The 16,636-nt window shown below is 43.9% G+C and overlaps 1 protein-coding gene across 1 annotated transcript; it reads left to right on the plus strand.

The window, feature by feature from the left end:
• Positions 1-635: 635 nt before the first annotated feature.
• rnf103 (ring finger protein 103) lies at positions 636-15,076 on the plus strand. Its single transcript, XM_085414339.1, has 7 exons — positions 636-1,256; positions 5,863-6,011; positions 8,396-8,511; positions 10,078-10,500; positions 10,592-10,724; positions 11,547-11,633; positions 12,622-15,076. The coding sequence occupies exons 1-7, from the start codon at positions 1,031-1,033 to the stop codon at positions 13,591-13,593; spliced, it is 2,106 nt and encodes a 701-aa protein (XP_085270465.1). The 5' UTR covers positions 636-1,030; the 3' UTR covers positions 13,594-15,076.
• Positions 15,077-16,636: the final 1,560 nt, after the last annotated feature.

The raw sequence follows: 16,636 nt of genomic DNA on the forward strand, positions 1-16,636 counted from the left end.
TTTGCATCACATGGGCTTTCATTTGAGGATATGAGCAGAGTTGTTTTGCAACATGTGTTTTAGCAAGGAAAAATGTGTTTAGATCTATGAGTACAGAGGGTTGTGTTTTGTGAATTGTGTCTTCATGTGACATGTGTTTATGGTACTGGAATATGGTGGCTACATTTAGTAAATGTGTTTAGACTACTGGTCATTTGGGTTACAGGATTGGCTTTTGTGTTTTAACATTTGAGAAAAACTGTAAGTTACACTGTTACACCACTTCTTCCAAGTTGCTATGTTTGTGCTAATTATTAACATTTCTGCTGAATTACAATACTTCTGCTGTGTTGAACCATTTCTGCCAAGTTGTTACATTTGTGCTAAGTTGTTGTGCTTGAGCGAAACGATTACAAGTTTAGCTACTTTTCAAATGCTGACTTCAGCTTCTTCAGCTATTTTCAGCAGACAGCTGCAGCCTTACAGCGTTCACGCAGCATTTCCCTAGTTAAGATATTTGATTTAACTTTTGTCTATTTACACTTTGACAGTTTCATTACTCTGTGTGTGTGCGTGTGTGCGTGCGTGTGTGCGCGTGCGTGCGTGTGTGTGTGTGTGGAGAAGGGGGGTATTACAAGCGTCAAGTGGAACAGGATATGACGCCATCTTCTCCGTGCACACAGCTGATCGGAGACAGAAACAATAACGGTCACACTCGTCATTACTGGCGATTTGTAACCCAGAGAATGTGAAGCACGGTGTTAGCATCCAGGCTCATACGCGGCTGACTGTCAGCGGAAGCTGCTGCAGTGGCGACGAAGAGCTAAAGACGCTTAGTTTTGTTACAGCAGAGGCCTACCTGCGATGCTAAGCTAAGTGCTGAGCTGTCACCGTTAGCACGGTAAACAGTTGGAGGAACAAGTGAGGGGGTCTTCCCAGCTGTAATTAGAGACGTTTGTGTGCCCGTGGCTGCTGCAGATGTGTGTGTAAGCCTGTCTGCTGATCGCAGCCTCTCGCAGACCTTCTCTTGGCGCTTTCGCTCAGCCGTAAGATGTGGTTGAAACTGTTCTTCTTGCTCTTATATTTCATAGTGTTGTTTACGTTGGCGAGGATTTTTGAGGCAGTAGTTTGGTATGAGACTGGTATGTTCGCTACGCAGCTCGTGGATCCGGTTACTCTCAGTTACAAGAAGTTAAAGACCATCCTGGAGTGTCGAGGGCTGGGATACTCCGGGCTGGTCGAGAAGAAGGATGTGAGCGAGCTGGTAGAGAAATCAGGTAAAGCCAGAGGCATCACACAGCCTTCATCATTAGTGGGTTCATGAGCTGCTGTTATTTTCTGTGTGTGTGTGTGTGTGTGTGTGTGTGTGTGTGTTTCTCAAGTTCAGGACTTTGAAACTGCAAAGAAGCGAACGGTTCTGATAGAGAGGGCAGGGCTCGCCATGAAGGGTCCTCACAAGGGTACGGCACCATCAAACAATTGCTTCTCCACAACATGGAAGCTTTTCTCAGGCATTGTAATAACCAAGCTGGGTAGGCAGACGAGTCAATACATTAAAACGGCTCTGAAAGACGTTGTAAATGGCACCGCAGGCCAAAGCATCAGCTCAGGGTTGATAAACAGGGGCTCTTAAGACAGGGTCAACCAGCCTGAGCACTGTCTGGATGACTACACGAATCTAATGCCCCACACATGGATACTCCAGAGCCTGGCATTAAACAAGGGTAATTATGTGCTAAAAACATTGATGAGGAAGTCAGGGGGATTGGAAGACAACACTGAAGGCCAACTCCAAGACAACCCCACACATTACCATCAGCTGTGAAATATACCAGTGTGATGCATTGTCCCCACTCCTGTTCTGCATAAGCCTCAACCATTCAGTCAGCTCAGGGTGGACACAGACACAGATTCAGCTGCTGAGTGACCATCAGCCACTTCCACTACATGGATGGCATCAATGTGTATGCCAGGAGCGAGATATCGACTCACCGGTCAGCCTCACCAGGATCTACAGCCAGGATACTGGGATGCCATTCAAACTGGATAAGTGTGGCCAACTGTTTGCAAAGAGAGGGAAAGTGATCCAGACTAAAGAGATGGAGTTGCACCAAGGCAGAATAGCATAGAGGACCGCTACCAGGGCCTGAGTATCCCATGGGCCAATGAGAACCATGAAGAAGATGCACAAAGGTCAACCATAGTCAAATACGTCAAGTAGATGGGACAGGTGCTGAAAGGCATAAGATTCAGCTCATCAGTACATGTTCCCTATCAGCCATCAGATACCCTGCTGGGATAACAAGCTGCCTGCAGGAGGAGATGAATGCCAGCGATGCCACTGAAACACCTCACAGAGTGTGTGCGTGTGCGTGCGCGTGTGTGCGTGCGTGTGTGTGCGCGCGTGTGTGTGTGAGAACAAGTATCGAACATGTCACCTGTTTTCTAAGTAAATATATTTGTAAAGGTGCTATTGTCCGTCTTAACTCATCCACACGTGCGAAGAATCAAACCGTAGATGATCATGAATTATGTGTAATAATGAGAAATTAATTCGTTTTGAAATGTTTCTGTAACCAAATCTGTTCTTATGTTTTCCACCAATAAGGTTGTGAGTGTCCTGCGAGAGCGCATTGATCTGACCTGTTGTAGATGTTTCTTGGACATCTTGGTATTGGAACAGGTTCTGATTAGGGCTGCCACAAACGATTATTTTGATAGTCGACTAGTCACCGATTATTTATGCGATTAGTCGACTAATCAGATCATCATCCACTGGACATAAAACTACAGCTTATTGCACCAGCAGCATCTGCTCTTATATAACTATCATTAGCTTACAGCTTTAAGTGTTTAAGGTCTGTGCTAACTAAAAATAAAGACAAGATGATAGTTTATTCAATTTTAATGAAATTTGCAGATTGTCTCGGTGAAGTTTAATAAACTCCTTGCTATCTAAAATATAACAGGACACCGGAGTAAATTCTGGAGCATCTCACACTTCTGATAATCAGCTGTCTGCTTGACGTTTATTCAGCTGTGTAAAAACTATAACTTTAATCTCAGCCAAACCGATTTACTCAGGAACAAATAAAATACTAAAAAAAAAAAAAGCCAAACAACAACATTTTTAATTTATCTAAGTGACTCATATATATTTAACCTGAGTAGCGAAAGACGGCGGTGGGTTTGAAAACAATTTGCGGGGAGTCCGGTGTTCTCACGGCTCTAGTGACCTAGCCCCCGGCTCGCTATCGAGCTAGTGGGTAACAGACGTCTCCGAAAACGTCGGAGCGCTTTTGAAAATATGCGGTGTCCTGATAAACTGAGCAGATATTTGAGGTTTACACAGCTACATTCTCGCCTGAAAATATGTTAAACGTTTATTTTGTGACCCAGAAAGAATAATAAGAGTAATATTAAAACTAACTAGCTGCCGCCATTGTTGGAAACTGAGCTGGGCCGCGCTATGAATTCTGGGACACAGCTGCTTCTTCTTCGGGGTTTAACGGCAGCTGGCATCCTTGTACATGCAGTGCTGCCATCTTCTGTTTCAGTCCGTTATTACACTCTTAAATCCTGCTATTATTCCTGCGTCTTTTGGGATCTTACAAAGCTTCAAACGACGCGTCGACTATTAAATCAGTCGTCGACGATTTTGATAGTCGACGTAATCGTGACTAGTCGACAAATCGTGGCAGCCCTAGTTCTGATAGGCCATCAATGGGGACTGAAGCAGCTAATATGAGTTTGGGGGCAGGATTGTCTTCTAATTGATTGATCTCAGTTGGTGTGATGACTCCATGTCTGTAGCTGTAGTTGAATTTCTTTGCCGGTGTGGACTGGATCGGTGGTTCCTGACATTTGCTAACAATTTGATGTGTTTGCTCTTTTAAAATCATAATAACAGAAACGACCCAAATGACGTTTTTTCTTCGAGTCCTGCCTGTTTGCCAGCTGAAGTCATTTGTGGAGTTTTCTTTGCATCCTAAACACTTTTTCTGGAAGTTGTGGCTGTAATTTTTGTTTTGCTACCTGGTTTCAACTGAATCCTTCATTCTTCAGGTCTTAGTTTGAACACTGCTGATACAGTCCCTTGGGTAGATTTTGATTTTCCAGCTTTATAAAATTCAATCAGTTATCGGTAGGATTTCTTTGTCAGCCAACATCTGGAACGAGTCACTTGTATTGCAGCTGGAGATAGCGTTTGTGTTGTACCTTGTCTATGACAAGGGGAAGCCAGGGTGTCAGGTAGCCAACTATCGGAACTGGAGAAAAGTGTGATGAAGAAAAGTGTGCCCATGTCTGAGGCTTTGGAAACTGCTAACCTCCTGAAGAGTCCAGTATACCAGAGATATAGAGTCCAGGAGAATAAACCAGCTTTTCTGCTCAGTGTTAGGGGAACAATATGAGGACAGCTCCACTGAGACTGGAAGGGCACATGGGACAAGGATGCAACACATAACAATGCTTAGACCGCAGCAGTGGAATGCTTAAAAATGTACACGATCAATAGGAGTCCGAATGACAGGCCAATGTTATTGCTGTTATTGCTGTTATTGATCTTAGTGGATCAGTGAGCTGATCTCTCATTCACTCCTAGCATGCAGCTCGATGTCATCCATGCACAGGAGGTGGATAACAGTTGCTCTGTTCTGTAGTTGGTTTCTGTAGCCAGTAATGCAGAACAGCAGTGGAGGTCATCTCCTTTGTAAATCCTGCACTTAATAGCAATGGCTGACGAAGTGGCATCATCAGGACATCAGTGGGATGTGGCAAACAGCACTATAGACCAGCCTCAAGTGAACAGCACACGTTGCCACCTCCTGTACATGGATGACATCGAGCTGCATGCTAGGAGTGAATGAGAGATCAGCTCACTGATCCACTAAGATCAATAACATCAATAACACTGGCCTGTCATTTGGACTGGAGACGTGTAGGAGGATGTAACACAAAGGGGGAAGGTGATCAGAACTGAGGGGATTGCACATTGCAGGCAGAGAATGTAGCTGTAATACTTGGAGTCCCACAGTCAGATGGGAACCATGAAGAGGCTGTTAGGAAAGCTGCAACCACCAAACACCTGCAGAGACGAGTCCTGAGGAGTCGGCTGAACGGGAAGAACAAGATCCAACCAATCAACACCTGCCGGCTGTCAGATGCAATTTCAATTTTATTTATATAGCGCCAAATCACAACAAAAGGCGCCTCAAGATGCCCTGCTGGAACAATATAACTGTTTGAAGCCTCTGGCGTCAATACAAGAAAGACGTGGAAGCTGAAGGCGACAGTGACCTCCGTGGTCATCGGAGCACTCGGGCGGAGTTCTCCATACCTGGGCAGGTGGCTCCAGCAGATCCCAGGAATGACATGAGAGATCAAGAGCACAGTCCTAGGAACAGCAAAGATACTGCACAGGACAAGCTCCTCTTCTGACCACGCTCGAAGAATAAAGACGCAGGATGAAGAATTAGGGTTTGTTTTTTTATTTTTTTAAATAGTATGAGAGGGAGAAATTTATAGATACTGTTCATTTCGTTATATGACTGGCACAACACCGGTTCATCCTTTGATTTAGGTCCCTTATTTCTGTTTGCTTGATTCGTAGGTCAGCGTTATGTGGCTTATCAAAGAAGGAGAAAAAAAGCAACTTCCTTTGAAAATGGTTCCGTACAAAAACTGGACTGAAGAGTGAAAAATGTTTGTACTCAAGACCACTTTAACTGTCCCGGCCTTGGATGTGAAACAAAAACAAACATGAGGTGGTTCAAGAACTTTGCGCAGTGTGTGTATGTAGTCTTTGCCTGTACGTAGACCACTGCTGCATGGATGTCAAGTATCAGTGCTCTTTAAAAGCTGCTGCACTTTGCTCTGTCACAGGAGAGCTGACACAGGGGGAGCTGTACTCGGCCATAAAGAAGCAGAAGGAGCAGACAGAGGCCGACGGCTCCAGCACCACACACTTCAGTGGAGAGGTGCACTTCTATGAATTAGTAGAGGACACTAAAGATGGGATCTGGTTAGTTCAGGTAAAAGCACATTCTCTGTTAAACCTGTCAGTGGTGAATGATTAAGTGTCCAAAAAAAGAAAGAAGAAACTTACAGGCAGCAGCAGCAGCAGCAGCAGCCGGGTGTTGCTACTCAAATGCGTTTGATGAATTAATCTTTAGAAAGTGTGACCACCTCCATTAAAGCAAACATACGAGTAGTTTGTCGGTCTGGAGCTTTCAGGGGTATTAATGTAAAGCAAAGGAGGAAATGCATTAGTAAAGAATTAACTGCTGCTGCCTATGAGAAAGGGTTTATTTATCTATTTATATATAAGGAACCCCATTAGCTTCCACGGTAGTGCTTGCTAGTCTTCCAGGGGCCCGAGCCATCAAGTATAAGCTAATGAAACATTACACAATAAAGTAGATGCAAAAATCTCCTCATAATTTAGCTCTTACATCCACAGTGAGGATGTAAGCATGTAAACATCAATAACACTGAGGCACAACATTGGCCTCTTACAATGTTTACAATAATTAAAAACTGTGAATAGGCTTTTATGTTTTTAAACTAGCAGTAGCAGCCAGTGCTCTCATTGTGTGAGGCTGTTTATTCCACTTTAAAGATGCTCCGAATATAACAGAGTTTTTCAAAACTGACCTTTGGCTCGAGGAGTTACTGCACTGCAGTCGTGTAGCATAATTGTGTATCTTATCTGGAAGTCCAAGTAAGCCATGGTGTAATTTAGCTTGTACTGGAAGGTTTATTCTGCATTTGATCGATGCTGGTATAGTATGAACATCTTAACACTAATGCGGTCGCCTTATTCTGGACTAACCGAAGTCTGTTGAGGTCTGTCTCACACGCTGCTGACCAGATGATTGAACAATAACACTAGTGCGTTAATAACATCCTTCATGACAGAAGAAGTGATGTAGAAAGATCAGCGGCGCCCTGCCCCATGTTCTTAACAACAGTCTTTATGCTGAGACCATGAGAGGTGGTGATTTATGGTGACACCAAGTAGTCTGATCTGGGTGACCTGTTCTAATATTGATCCAGCTATGGAAAGGCTCAGGGTGTAGTTGGGTGTAGTTATAGTTACTCACAAGTGACATCAAAGAAATCTTCTTTTGCTGCCACAGGACCTGGAAGCCTCGCAGTTACTGAGGTGACCATGACGTCAACATAGCATAGCATAATTATTCTTTAGTCTAATATGAGCACATCTGTTTGACAGCTAAAAGTCACTGTGTCCGTTCAGAGCTTCATAACCCAAAGTGTACTGCAAAAGCAACCCAAGACTTTCTGCAGGCAAAGAAATGTTCTTCAGTGGACAAGTCGGTCACCCTAATGAAGAATAAGGTTGAGTTACTGAAGACAAGATTGAAAGGAGAGATCCACAAACAAGCAGCAGCTGGAGATTGTTTTGGTAGTTGACTAATCTGCTAATTTTCTTTCATTATTCGATTACTCAACAAATATTTCAATAACTCTGATCTCCGCCTCTGTGGGCAGTCCTCCAGTTCTTCACCTGTTGTCCAGTTGTCTCAAAATAGGAAATGTATTAATTTGAAAATAATAGAAATGTATTTAATATTTACTCAGTAGGTCTATCAGAGTGAAAAATGAAATGAATCAAAATATTAGGTGATACAAAATATGATTACAGAGTAGCAGCAGCTGCCCCTCGAGCCCGCTGCACCACCCCTCCACTGCAGGGAGCCAGAGACCACGCCCCGCCACGCCCCCGCCACGCCCCTGCCACTAAATGTTTTCAAAATCTGGCAAAAACTTGTTTCAAAGCAAAAATATATATTTGCAGTCAGTCTGAGTGTGTGTATGTTAGTCAGCTAACAAACTGAATAAAAGTTTGTACATCCAAAGCTGCATGCAGCTCCACTGCTGCAGCTCCACTGCTGCAGCTCCACTGCTCTGAGATGGTGGATGTAAACGTTCACATCCCTGCACTGAAATTAAGTTCTTTAGGAAATTCAAGTAAAGTATTAGTTGGCATGTTAATCAAAAATAATGTGCTTTACTATTTTTCTGCTGCTTTTTTTGTAAATCAGGAAGTTTGAAATTTTAGCAATAACAATAATAATATTTTAGCATTAAAAATATTGTAATTCTAGAACTGAACTTGTGCTTGCTGGTGTAAACTATTTTAGTAATTACCCATACTGGGAGTTTAGGGCAGCTGTGGCATAAATCAAAGTAAATGCATGGGAAATGGCTGCACTGTCACAACAAAGCTGGTGCAAAGAGACAAAAGAAGCGACGTCGGTTCGCCCACAGTGACAGTCTCACTGGAACATGGAAGCCTTTTGTAATAAAGTGGGTTTAATCTGCAAATCATATTAAAAGCTGATTGTCCAGCACTACCAATGTGACCGTATCATGTCCCTGTGTGTGACGGCAGGTCATTGCTCAGGACCGGGAAGCTCTGCTCAGCCAGTCCAACTGGGGGAAGATGGTACAGAAGGTGTCCCAGTTTGGTATCAGAACTGGAACCTTCAACTGCTCCAATGACTACAGGTGATATGCTGTTACTCCACAGAAAGAGACACTACGGAAGTTGAACAACAGTTACACAATCTGACAGTCACACTAGGAAAGAACATGGTGGAAGGCTGCACCGCGACCCTGTGCAGTGATCCTGCAGTCTTTGAAGTGGTTGCTTTGAAGACGGGGACCAAGTCTAGGACCAGGTCTGTGACTTCCAGCCAGTGACCATCTTCAAAGCAACTACCATGCCACAATAGTGACAATATGGCGATAACACACGGTGTTGAAAATCACAGATGAGTTTGAATTTCAGTGACCTCAACCTCAAGGTCAGAGGTCAGTTGAGTTTCATTCATTTTTATTCATATAGTGCCACGTGGTGGGGCGGCTGTAGCTCAGGAGGTAGAGCAGGTCATCTACTGGCTCCAGTCTGCATGTCAAGTATCCTTGGGCTAACTAACTAACCCCAGGTTGCTCTCGGATGCATCCATCGGAGTGTCAGTGTGTGTGAATGTGGCGTGTTGTATAGAGCGCTTTGAGTCCTCCAGGAGAGCAGAAAAGGTCGATATAAGAATCAGTCCATTTGCCATTCACCACGTCACAACAACAGTTGCCTCAGAGCGCTTGGGTCAGGTTTTCTGAAAGTGTTGTGAACGAGGCAACAATGGATGCCTCAGGTGTATCTACCAGGAGGCTGAGATCTGTTTGAGATAATACGACGATCACCTAAAATAACTAAATACTGTTACTCTGTTGATGCAGGTTTACAAAAATTCACGTTAAACAAATACAAATTTATATAATTATTCATATAAACTACTAACAGAGTCCAGGCAGAACCTGACACATCTGAAACAGGAATTCCTCCACAGGACGGCGGTTTGACTGCAGCAGGTGCTCAGCAGCTGTGGAGCACAATCAGATGTTCACAGGTTGACAACCGGCTGACGTGAGTCCTGTACTGCAGGAGGACATGTCGCAGAGTAGTTGTGCTCATTGGCACAGATGGATTCGGACTGATTGTATGCTGGGAAACTGGTTTCCTCCCAGCAGACAGCGTGAAATCAGCAGTGTTTGCTCACCTTCAGTTGGAGATGTTCTCCAACAGCAAAGATTCACTGTGCCACCAGCTTGGTCACGAGGAGCATTTATTGAAAAGCTGTTTTAGTTTCATTGACCTCTCAAAGCCACTTCATCCTTTTTTTTGCACAAACCAGGACATGATCAATGTTTCCTAGTTTGAAGGACAGGGTCTGATTGGACCGCTAAACTAAAACAAGCTGAAGTTCTTTGCTGTCAGAAGAACCAGTCAGAGATGAAATGTTGCTGTCACGGTCTTTGTGATGTGTGACATGTGCTGTTGGCAAACCCACTCTGACTACAGGGACTGGATGCAGTCCACTACATGTTCAGACACACACCCTCTGCCACACAGCAGCACAACTACGACGTACTGTATAACAGCGCTGGTATGTCGTGGAGCAGCAGTGGCTTTATATGGGGCCATAAAGCTGAGCGGTTCCAGTGGGACAGATGAAACTGCATGTAGATTTGACCTGCTGTGGATCACTGTTGGTTATGTCTTCTGTGTGCTAGGTCGTGCATCAAGCGTGGCTGGCAGCGCTCCACCCTGATCATGTCGGTTCCCCAGACTTCAGCATCAAAGGGCAAAGTCATGCTTAAAGAGTACAAAGGGAGTCGGGTTGAAACTGAGCAGATCTTCCGCTGGATGACCTCACATGTGGCTCATCGAATCAAAACCCTGCATCATTCTGAGCAGCTGGTGGAGGAGTGGCGTTCTGACCCAGCTCATCCACTGAAAATGTTTCTGTTTGCCCGCCTGGCCCAGCCGCCGGCCTTCTTCTCCTCGCTGTCTGTTAAGTTCACCGGCAGGATCGAGTTCATCTTTGTGGATGTGCGTCGTTGGGGTAACTATAGCAGCCTATCAGAGATTGGTGTGACACGCAGCCCCGCCTACATCCTTAAGATGCCTGAGGGCATATATCACTATGGCAACAGGTGATGACTGTTAATGAAGATGTCTGATTTTTTTAAAAGCACGTTTTTTATGTAAAGAAATTAAACTGCAGTCTGTGTTTCGTCCCCAAAGCACCGGGGAGTTCCTGTCCCTCGCTGCCATGGATACGTTCCTGCGTTCGGTCCAACCAGAGGTCAACGATCTGTTTGTCTTCAGTTTGGTCCTCATCAACTTGCTGGCCTGGATGGACCTCTTCATTACACAGGTCACTGTTTCAGTCTTCCTTAGTTGTAGAGGTGAAAGGGGACAAAAAGCCTCTACTCTCTACTTTGTGTTTTTACTTTACATTTACTATGTTCTACTCGAAGTTTACTTGTTCGTGCGCTACATTCATCTGACAGCTTTGATGCTTCTAGCTACAGTTACATTAGCTCAGCCTAACTACACATGCTGTCTGTGCTGCTTCATAGACCTGCACAGGAACAGGAAGTTTCTCCCAGAAATGCATCAGTTGTCCTTTTCTTTCTTCTTCCTGCCAATATTATTGTTATTACTGTCAAGTCTGAGTTTCTTCCTACAAATGATTTCAGACAGCATACACAATCAACTTTTCTTCAATCCACAATGTTATTTTCATAATAAAATAAATTATTCAGCTTTACAGTTTTCCCCACATTGCATTGAGTTACAGTTCTTCTCTCATTGAAACAAATAAAAAGTTTTCTAGTACTACAGAGATGCACAGGGAATTACCTGAAAAACTGCCATGCGCCTGTCTTTACCTGGAGTATTTTAGCTGTTAGTAAGCATGCATGTTGTCCATGACCAGCTCCGTTATACGTGATGCTGATTGGCCGATCCCTGGCCACTTGTCTGGTGCATCTTCAGTCCTGTTACAGACCTGTACGTCACTGTAAGATATCCTGACTGAACAGCTCTCTTCAGCTCTTACTGCAACATCTCCAAACCTGATGTTACTTTCTTTCCTTCTGTGTTCGGGTTTTGTTGCATTGTCTTTGGTCTTCTAGCTTCCAGGTCATGTAGTGCTGTTCTGAAATTCTGATGTGAATCGTTAACATGCTTTCAGGGAGCAACCGTGAAACGATTTGTAGTTCTGATCCGAACACTTGGGACCTACAACTCCATACTGCTGGTTTCCTGGCTGCCAGTTCTGGTAGGGAATCATCGGCACCACTCAGTCCTCACGCCTGACGTTTTTCTTGTGTTAAGCATTTTACTTTCAGTTGCTGCAGTAAAGAAAAAAAGACTGAACGAGAGCTAAACAATAACGATTTATTTACATAATTTTAAAAAAGTGGTTTTTAGCAGTCATCTAGATTTAAGGCAAATCTTCTGTGATTTATTAAACATTTATTAAAAGTCATTAATACAAAAATACTGAAAATCCATTTTAATACTGATTGAAATGAATATTTGGACGGGCACAGGGAGCGTGCTTCGTGTCCGCAGGAGGAGGCCTCTCCTACTTTATGCTAACTAATAAACATATTAGTGTTTCCATTTTAGTGGAAACACTAATATGTTTATAAAGTTTTCTGATTTTCTTCTTATAAATAGATTTATAAATGCTTGGATTATTGTACTACAATGTAATGTGCTGTTCAGGGCGACTTAAAGTGAGTGAGTTTTCACTTTTAATGGTTAGCCAACTTAAATCTCTAAAACATCTGTTCCAGTGCATTTGCAGTTAAGCTGCATTCATTTGCACACATATTACTTACATAAATTTAAAAAATAGGAGGGACTTTCAAATTAAAAGCGACAAAATTACAATTTTCCACAAAATCACAATAAACAGCCGTCCACTGTGGGCGTTTCCTGGAGAATGTTGGTGGATGAACCGGACCTTTACCTGTCGTTCCAACCAAATGCCTGCATGTGGCCTGCAGGCCTGCACGGTGCCCAGTTTTACATCCACCAGGACATCACGGAGCATTTGCCCTCGTTAGCCTTCATGGCAGTGAATCAAGTACAGTGCAGTTACTCCACAGTAACCAGGGCTGTGTGTCGCACTTTACTGCATTCGTATCAGAGAGAATCCAAACTGCTCTGACAGTATGTAACAACAGACTGCATGTTCTGTTTTACTGAGTAAAACTGTTAATAATTGTCACTAATCCCTGCCTGCTCACTCTCTCCAGGCTCTCCTTCAGCTGCCCTATCTGGACCTTCTGCACGGCTACAGTCTGAAGCTGCTGCGTTATGCTGACACCACTACACTAGCCAGCCTAGTGAGAGCTGACTGGACCTTCTACTCATCCCACCCAGCTCTCTTCCTGTCTACCTACCTAGCCCACGGCCTGCTCGTCGACTACTTTGAGAAGAAACGGCGCTGTGGTACCAGGAGCCAAGAAGACAGCCGTACAAACCTGGAGTGGCTGGCCAGTCTGTGGGACTGGTACACTTCCTACCTGCTCCATCCAATTGCATCACTACAGCAGTTTCCGTCTGACCACTCAGAGTGGGAAGATGATCCTAACTTCTTATTTGAGCATTTGGCTTTTCCTGATCTGTGGCTTCGTCCATTAGTAAACATGGATTACATCAAAACGCTGCCGACCTGGAGGCTCAGAGCAGCTGGTCAGTCCGGGTCGGAGGCCTGTTGTGAAAAGGCGGATGAAGAAACACGTAGTCAACATTCAGACGAAGAGAGGAAGGAACCTCCACATGGTAGCAGCAGCCACAAGAGATCACTATGTAGTGTGAACTTCAACTCACAGCTTCCTGCGTGCGGCGACGTGGACGCCAGCGGCGGCCGTCAGTGTGCGTGTGCTGCTGAATCATCCGGGAATGGAAGCTCGCTGTCAGCTGACAGGGCGGTGAAGGATAACTGCGTCGTGTCTGACTGTGTTTCTAACCATCAACACTGTGATTGGTCAATGTGGCCCTGTGACATGCTTCAGTGTTCAGAATGTGTGGTTTGTCTGGAGACCTTTGTGAGCGAGGAGGTACTGATGGGGCTCCCCTGTGGCCACGCCTTCCACCAGCAGTGCATTGTGGTATGGTTGGCAGCGGGCAGACACTGCTGTCCAGTATGTCGCTGGCCCAGCTACAAAAAGAAACAGCAGAGGGCTGCTCAGAGTAGTTCTACTGACAACACAGTGCAGGACTGATGAGATGGCCTTCAGCTATCGATGGTGACAGTTTCTCCTCTTCGTGTCTCTTCAGACTCTCTAACCATCAAGAACAATTAAGAAGGAAACGTGGTCGGTAAGCGTGATTAGGGCGGCGTTATTATGAGCCATTAGTAATCTTTGCTTCCATTCCTGTTGATGAGCTGGGCTGTCAAAGCCCAGCTACAATGCTTCTTATCTAGACGGGACGTTGACTCTCACAGTAACCATGTGTGTAGCCACAATAAACAATGTAGTGCAGTGAAAACATTTTTAATTTTGCTTTGTCATTCTTAAAGTTTGGATGTTGTCAGTCTGAGAGAAAACGTAATCGCCCCAATAACGCTACCAGCTGGATTTCTGTCAGGACGATAAGCTGAATGCATCAGAAGACATTTGTACAGAAATCTATGTAGACTGTGCTTCGTCCTGTGTCATCTGCACCTGCAGCAAAGAAGGCCTTTGCTTTGTGTTTGCATTTTGTCCTGAACTGTATGAAATGAAATGGCTTTGTCTCCTGCACACTGGTCACCATAGGAGAGGAGCAGAATTCAAATAAATTAATTGGATAGAATTGCTGAGAAGCACTTTCCTGTAACTCTGACCGTTTTCCCCAAGAAACATCTGGAATTATTCAGATTAAACTTTGTCTCCTGTCTGTTGCAATATTTCACCAACACAGATTATGGTCAGAGGTCTCACACAGTGAACAGCTGTTGATGTGCATGCAGGGCGACAGGACTGACTCTGACTGGAGCCCTTTGAACTGGTCACCTGAAAATGAGGCTTTGGTGTTTGTGAGCTGATTCAGAGTAGCAGTAAAGTGTGACCAGTTCTAGACTTCGTCACTATCGTTTACCTTGATTTTCTTTGTGGTCTCTGAAGACTAAACCAAAGCAAATGTCACAAAATTGGGGTTCATATGTGTGAGAGCTAAAATAAGGTTCGTTGCATGCTTCAGAGACGAGTCATGTTTGGAGTAAACTGTGTGGGTGATCACACAGTCTTACATCCACTCTAAGAACACTCAAGCAACACTGCTAACCTGATGGCTGCGCCTATGATCAGAGTAAGCAGTACCAGCTGTGCGCAGTACCAGCTGTGCACAGTCCCACCCAGGACAGATAGTTTCAGCTTTTACCAACTAAGAGCAAGACGAGACCCCCTGTTATGGGACCACAACAGCTGCATTGTCTGGGAGTTTTTAGACTCTCCATCTTCAAAAGAATTCTGTTTTGTATGATATAAATATGTTATCACAGGTATGCCCTGATCAACTGAACCCAAACTATCTGCCTAGTATTTTTTTCCTAACATGCTCAGTGCTTTGACCCGAGCAGTTTTCCCATCAAACAACATTTATTATCCTGCTAGTTTTAGCTGCTGCACCACGGTGGGCGCTATAGGTCTGCAACAGTCTGTGGGTGGATGGATGCAGGGTTTCCCTGGCAAATATTGTATTGTAATTAAAAGATTAACGTTATTCATCTCTCAGTGGTTATTTGGTGTAGTTAATCAATACCAAACTTGCATGTGGTTGCAGAAGCGTGTGTGTGTGTGTGTGTGTGGTTAAAACCAGCTAAACTTTTTGCAGCTGGTAACAAAAACACAGGTGAAACTAACTGATCGTTAATGGTCACGTACATACCCCTGCTCTGGCTCACCTGTGTGTCAGGTTTCATCTCAAGCCACTGCAATATTCCTTTGATGTTAAAGTACAGTTATGCTCTAATTCATCCTGGTTAATTGAATATAATATGTATGACGAGTACAGTGAATGCATCACATTCAAAAATGATTTAAAAATCACTTTAGAAATTAGTGAACAGTTCTGCGCAAATTCAACAAGGTTAATGTAATAAACACAAATGTAGAAAAGCTGCAATGAAATTAAATTCTACCATTCTGATCGAAAATATTCCTTATTCTAACATTCCTTTCTCCTATTGAAGATCCATTTATTTTGCTCGTTCCAGTCGTTCCTAAGTTCACTAATGTTACTTTTCACTTAACACGTGACAATAAATACAGACTGGAAACAGGAGGAGAGACATGAGGTGGGACACACGGCTGGAAACGATGGACGTGTCGAGGCAAAGAAAGTAAACGACACGAGTGACAGGAAGCAATGGACACAATAAAAGAGGAAGACAACTGAATGGAGAACACAGGGATAAATACTGACAATTATAATAATAATGGCATTAATATAGCGCTTTTCAAAACCCTCAAAGCGCTTTACAATTCCACTATTCATTCACTCTCACATTCACACACTGGTGGAGGCAGCTACAGGTGTAGCCACAGCTGCCCCGGGGCAGACTGACAGAAGCGAGGCTGCCACGATTGCCCTAACCACTATAGGACACCAAGGAAAACAGAAGGGAACAAGTCTGATGAGACAGGAGAAGTAATACTCAATACCAAGCACCCGACTGTCAAACAGAACTTTGAAGACCAAGGAACCCATCTGAGATGTCGGGGATGAAAATGTGGAGAAGTTTAAAGCAGGGCCAGGTTATGAAAACATCTCACAGAGCCCTGTTCAAGCCATCACCCAAACACAGAAAGAGCTATTTTTACAAAAGTTACAGTGTCTACACTTTCCAAGCTGGTAGCGACAAGCCCTAAAAGACTTAACGAGACTTGCATTTTTAATTGTTCACCACCTCGTGCCTTTGTAGTCACCATATTGATATTGTTTGCGGATTTGATAAACTAGCCTGCAGCTCCCACATTCCTCTTTTACACCAATGACATTAGAACAGATGCTTGTTATTTTACATCATGCAGGAAATGATGTTAATGGTCTCTGGTACTTTTGAACCTGCTGTATATCTGATAAAAGCAGCTACTGTGACTGGTAGTTGTGCTGATGTTGTTATCAATATAACCCGAACCTCCACTGCAGAGATTAAAGGATTGAAGAACTCACATAAACAAGCACACACAGGGCAGTTTTTAACCTTCAGAAAGCTTAAATATACATGATTTCCCTCAAAGCATTCGTAACACTTGTTTCCACATCTGAATAAAAAGACAT

This window comes from Rhamphochromis longiceps, linkage group LG2 (genome assembly GCF_057381845.1).
Source record: "Rhamphochromis longiceps isolate RC_006_pf linkage group LG2, R_longiceps_female_GT1.1, whole genome shotgun sequence".
Classification (NCBI taxonomy): domain Eukaryota; kingdom Metazoa; phylum Chordata; class Actinopteri; order Cichliformes; family Cichlidae; genus Rhamphochromis; species Rhamphochromis longiceps.

Bases quoted from the DNA above. Each gene is read 5' to 3' on its own strand.
- rnf103 (XM_085414339.1), top strand. From the start codon at position 1,031: ATGTGGTTGAAACTGTTCTTCTTGCTCTTATATTTCATAGTGTTGTTT. The intron at 1,257-5,862 runs GTAAAGCCAGAG...GCTCTGTCACAG, and splicing joins CGAGCTGGTAGAGAAATCAG to GAGAGCTGACACAGGGGGAG. The intron at 8,512-10,077 runs GTGATATGCTGT...TCTGTGTGCTAG, and splicing joins AACTGCTCCAATGACTACAG to GTCGTGCATCAAGCGTGGCT.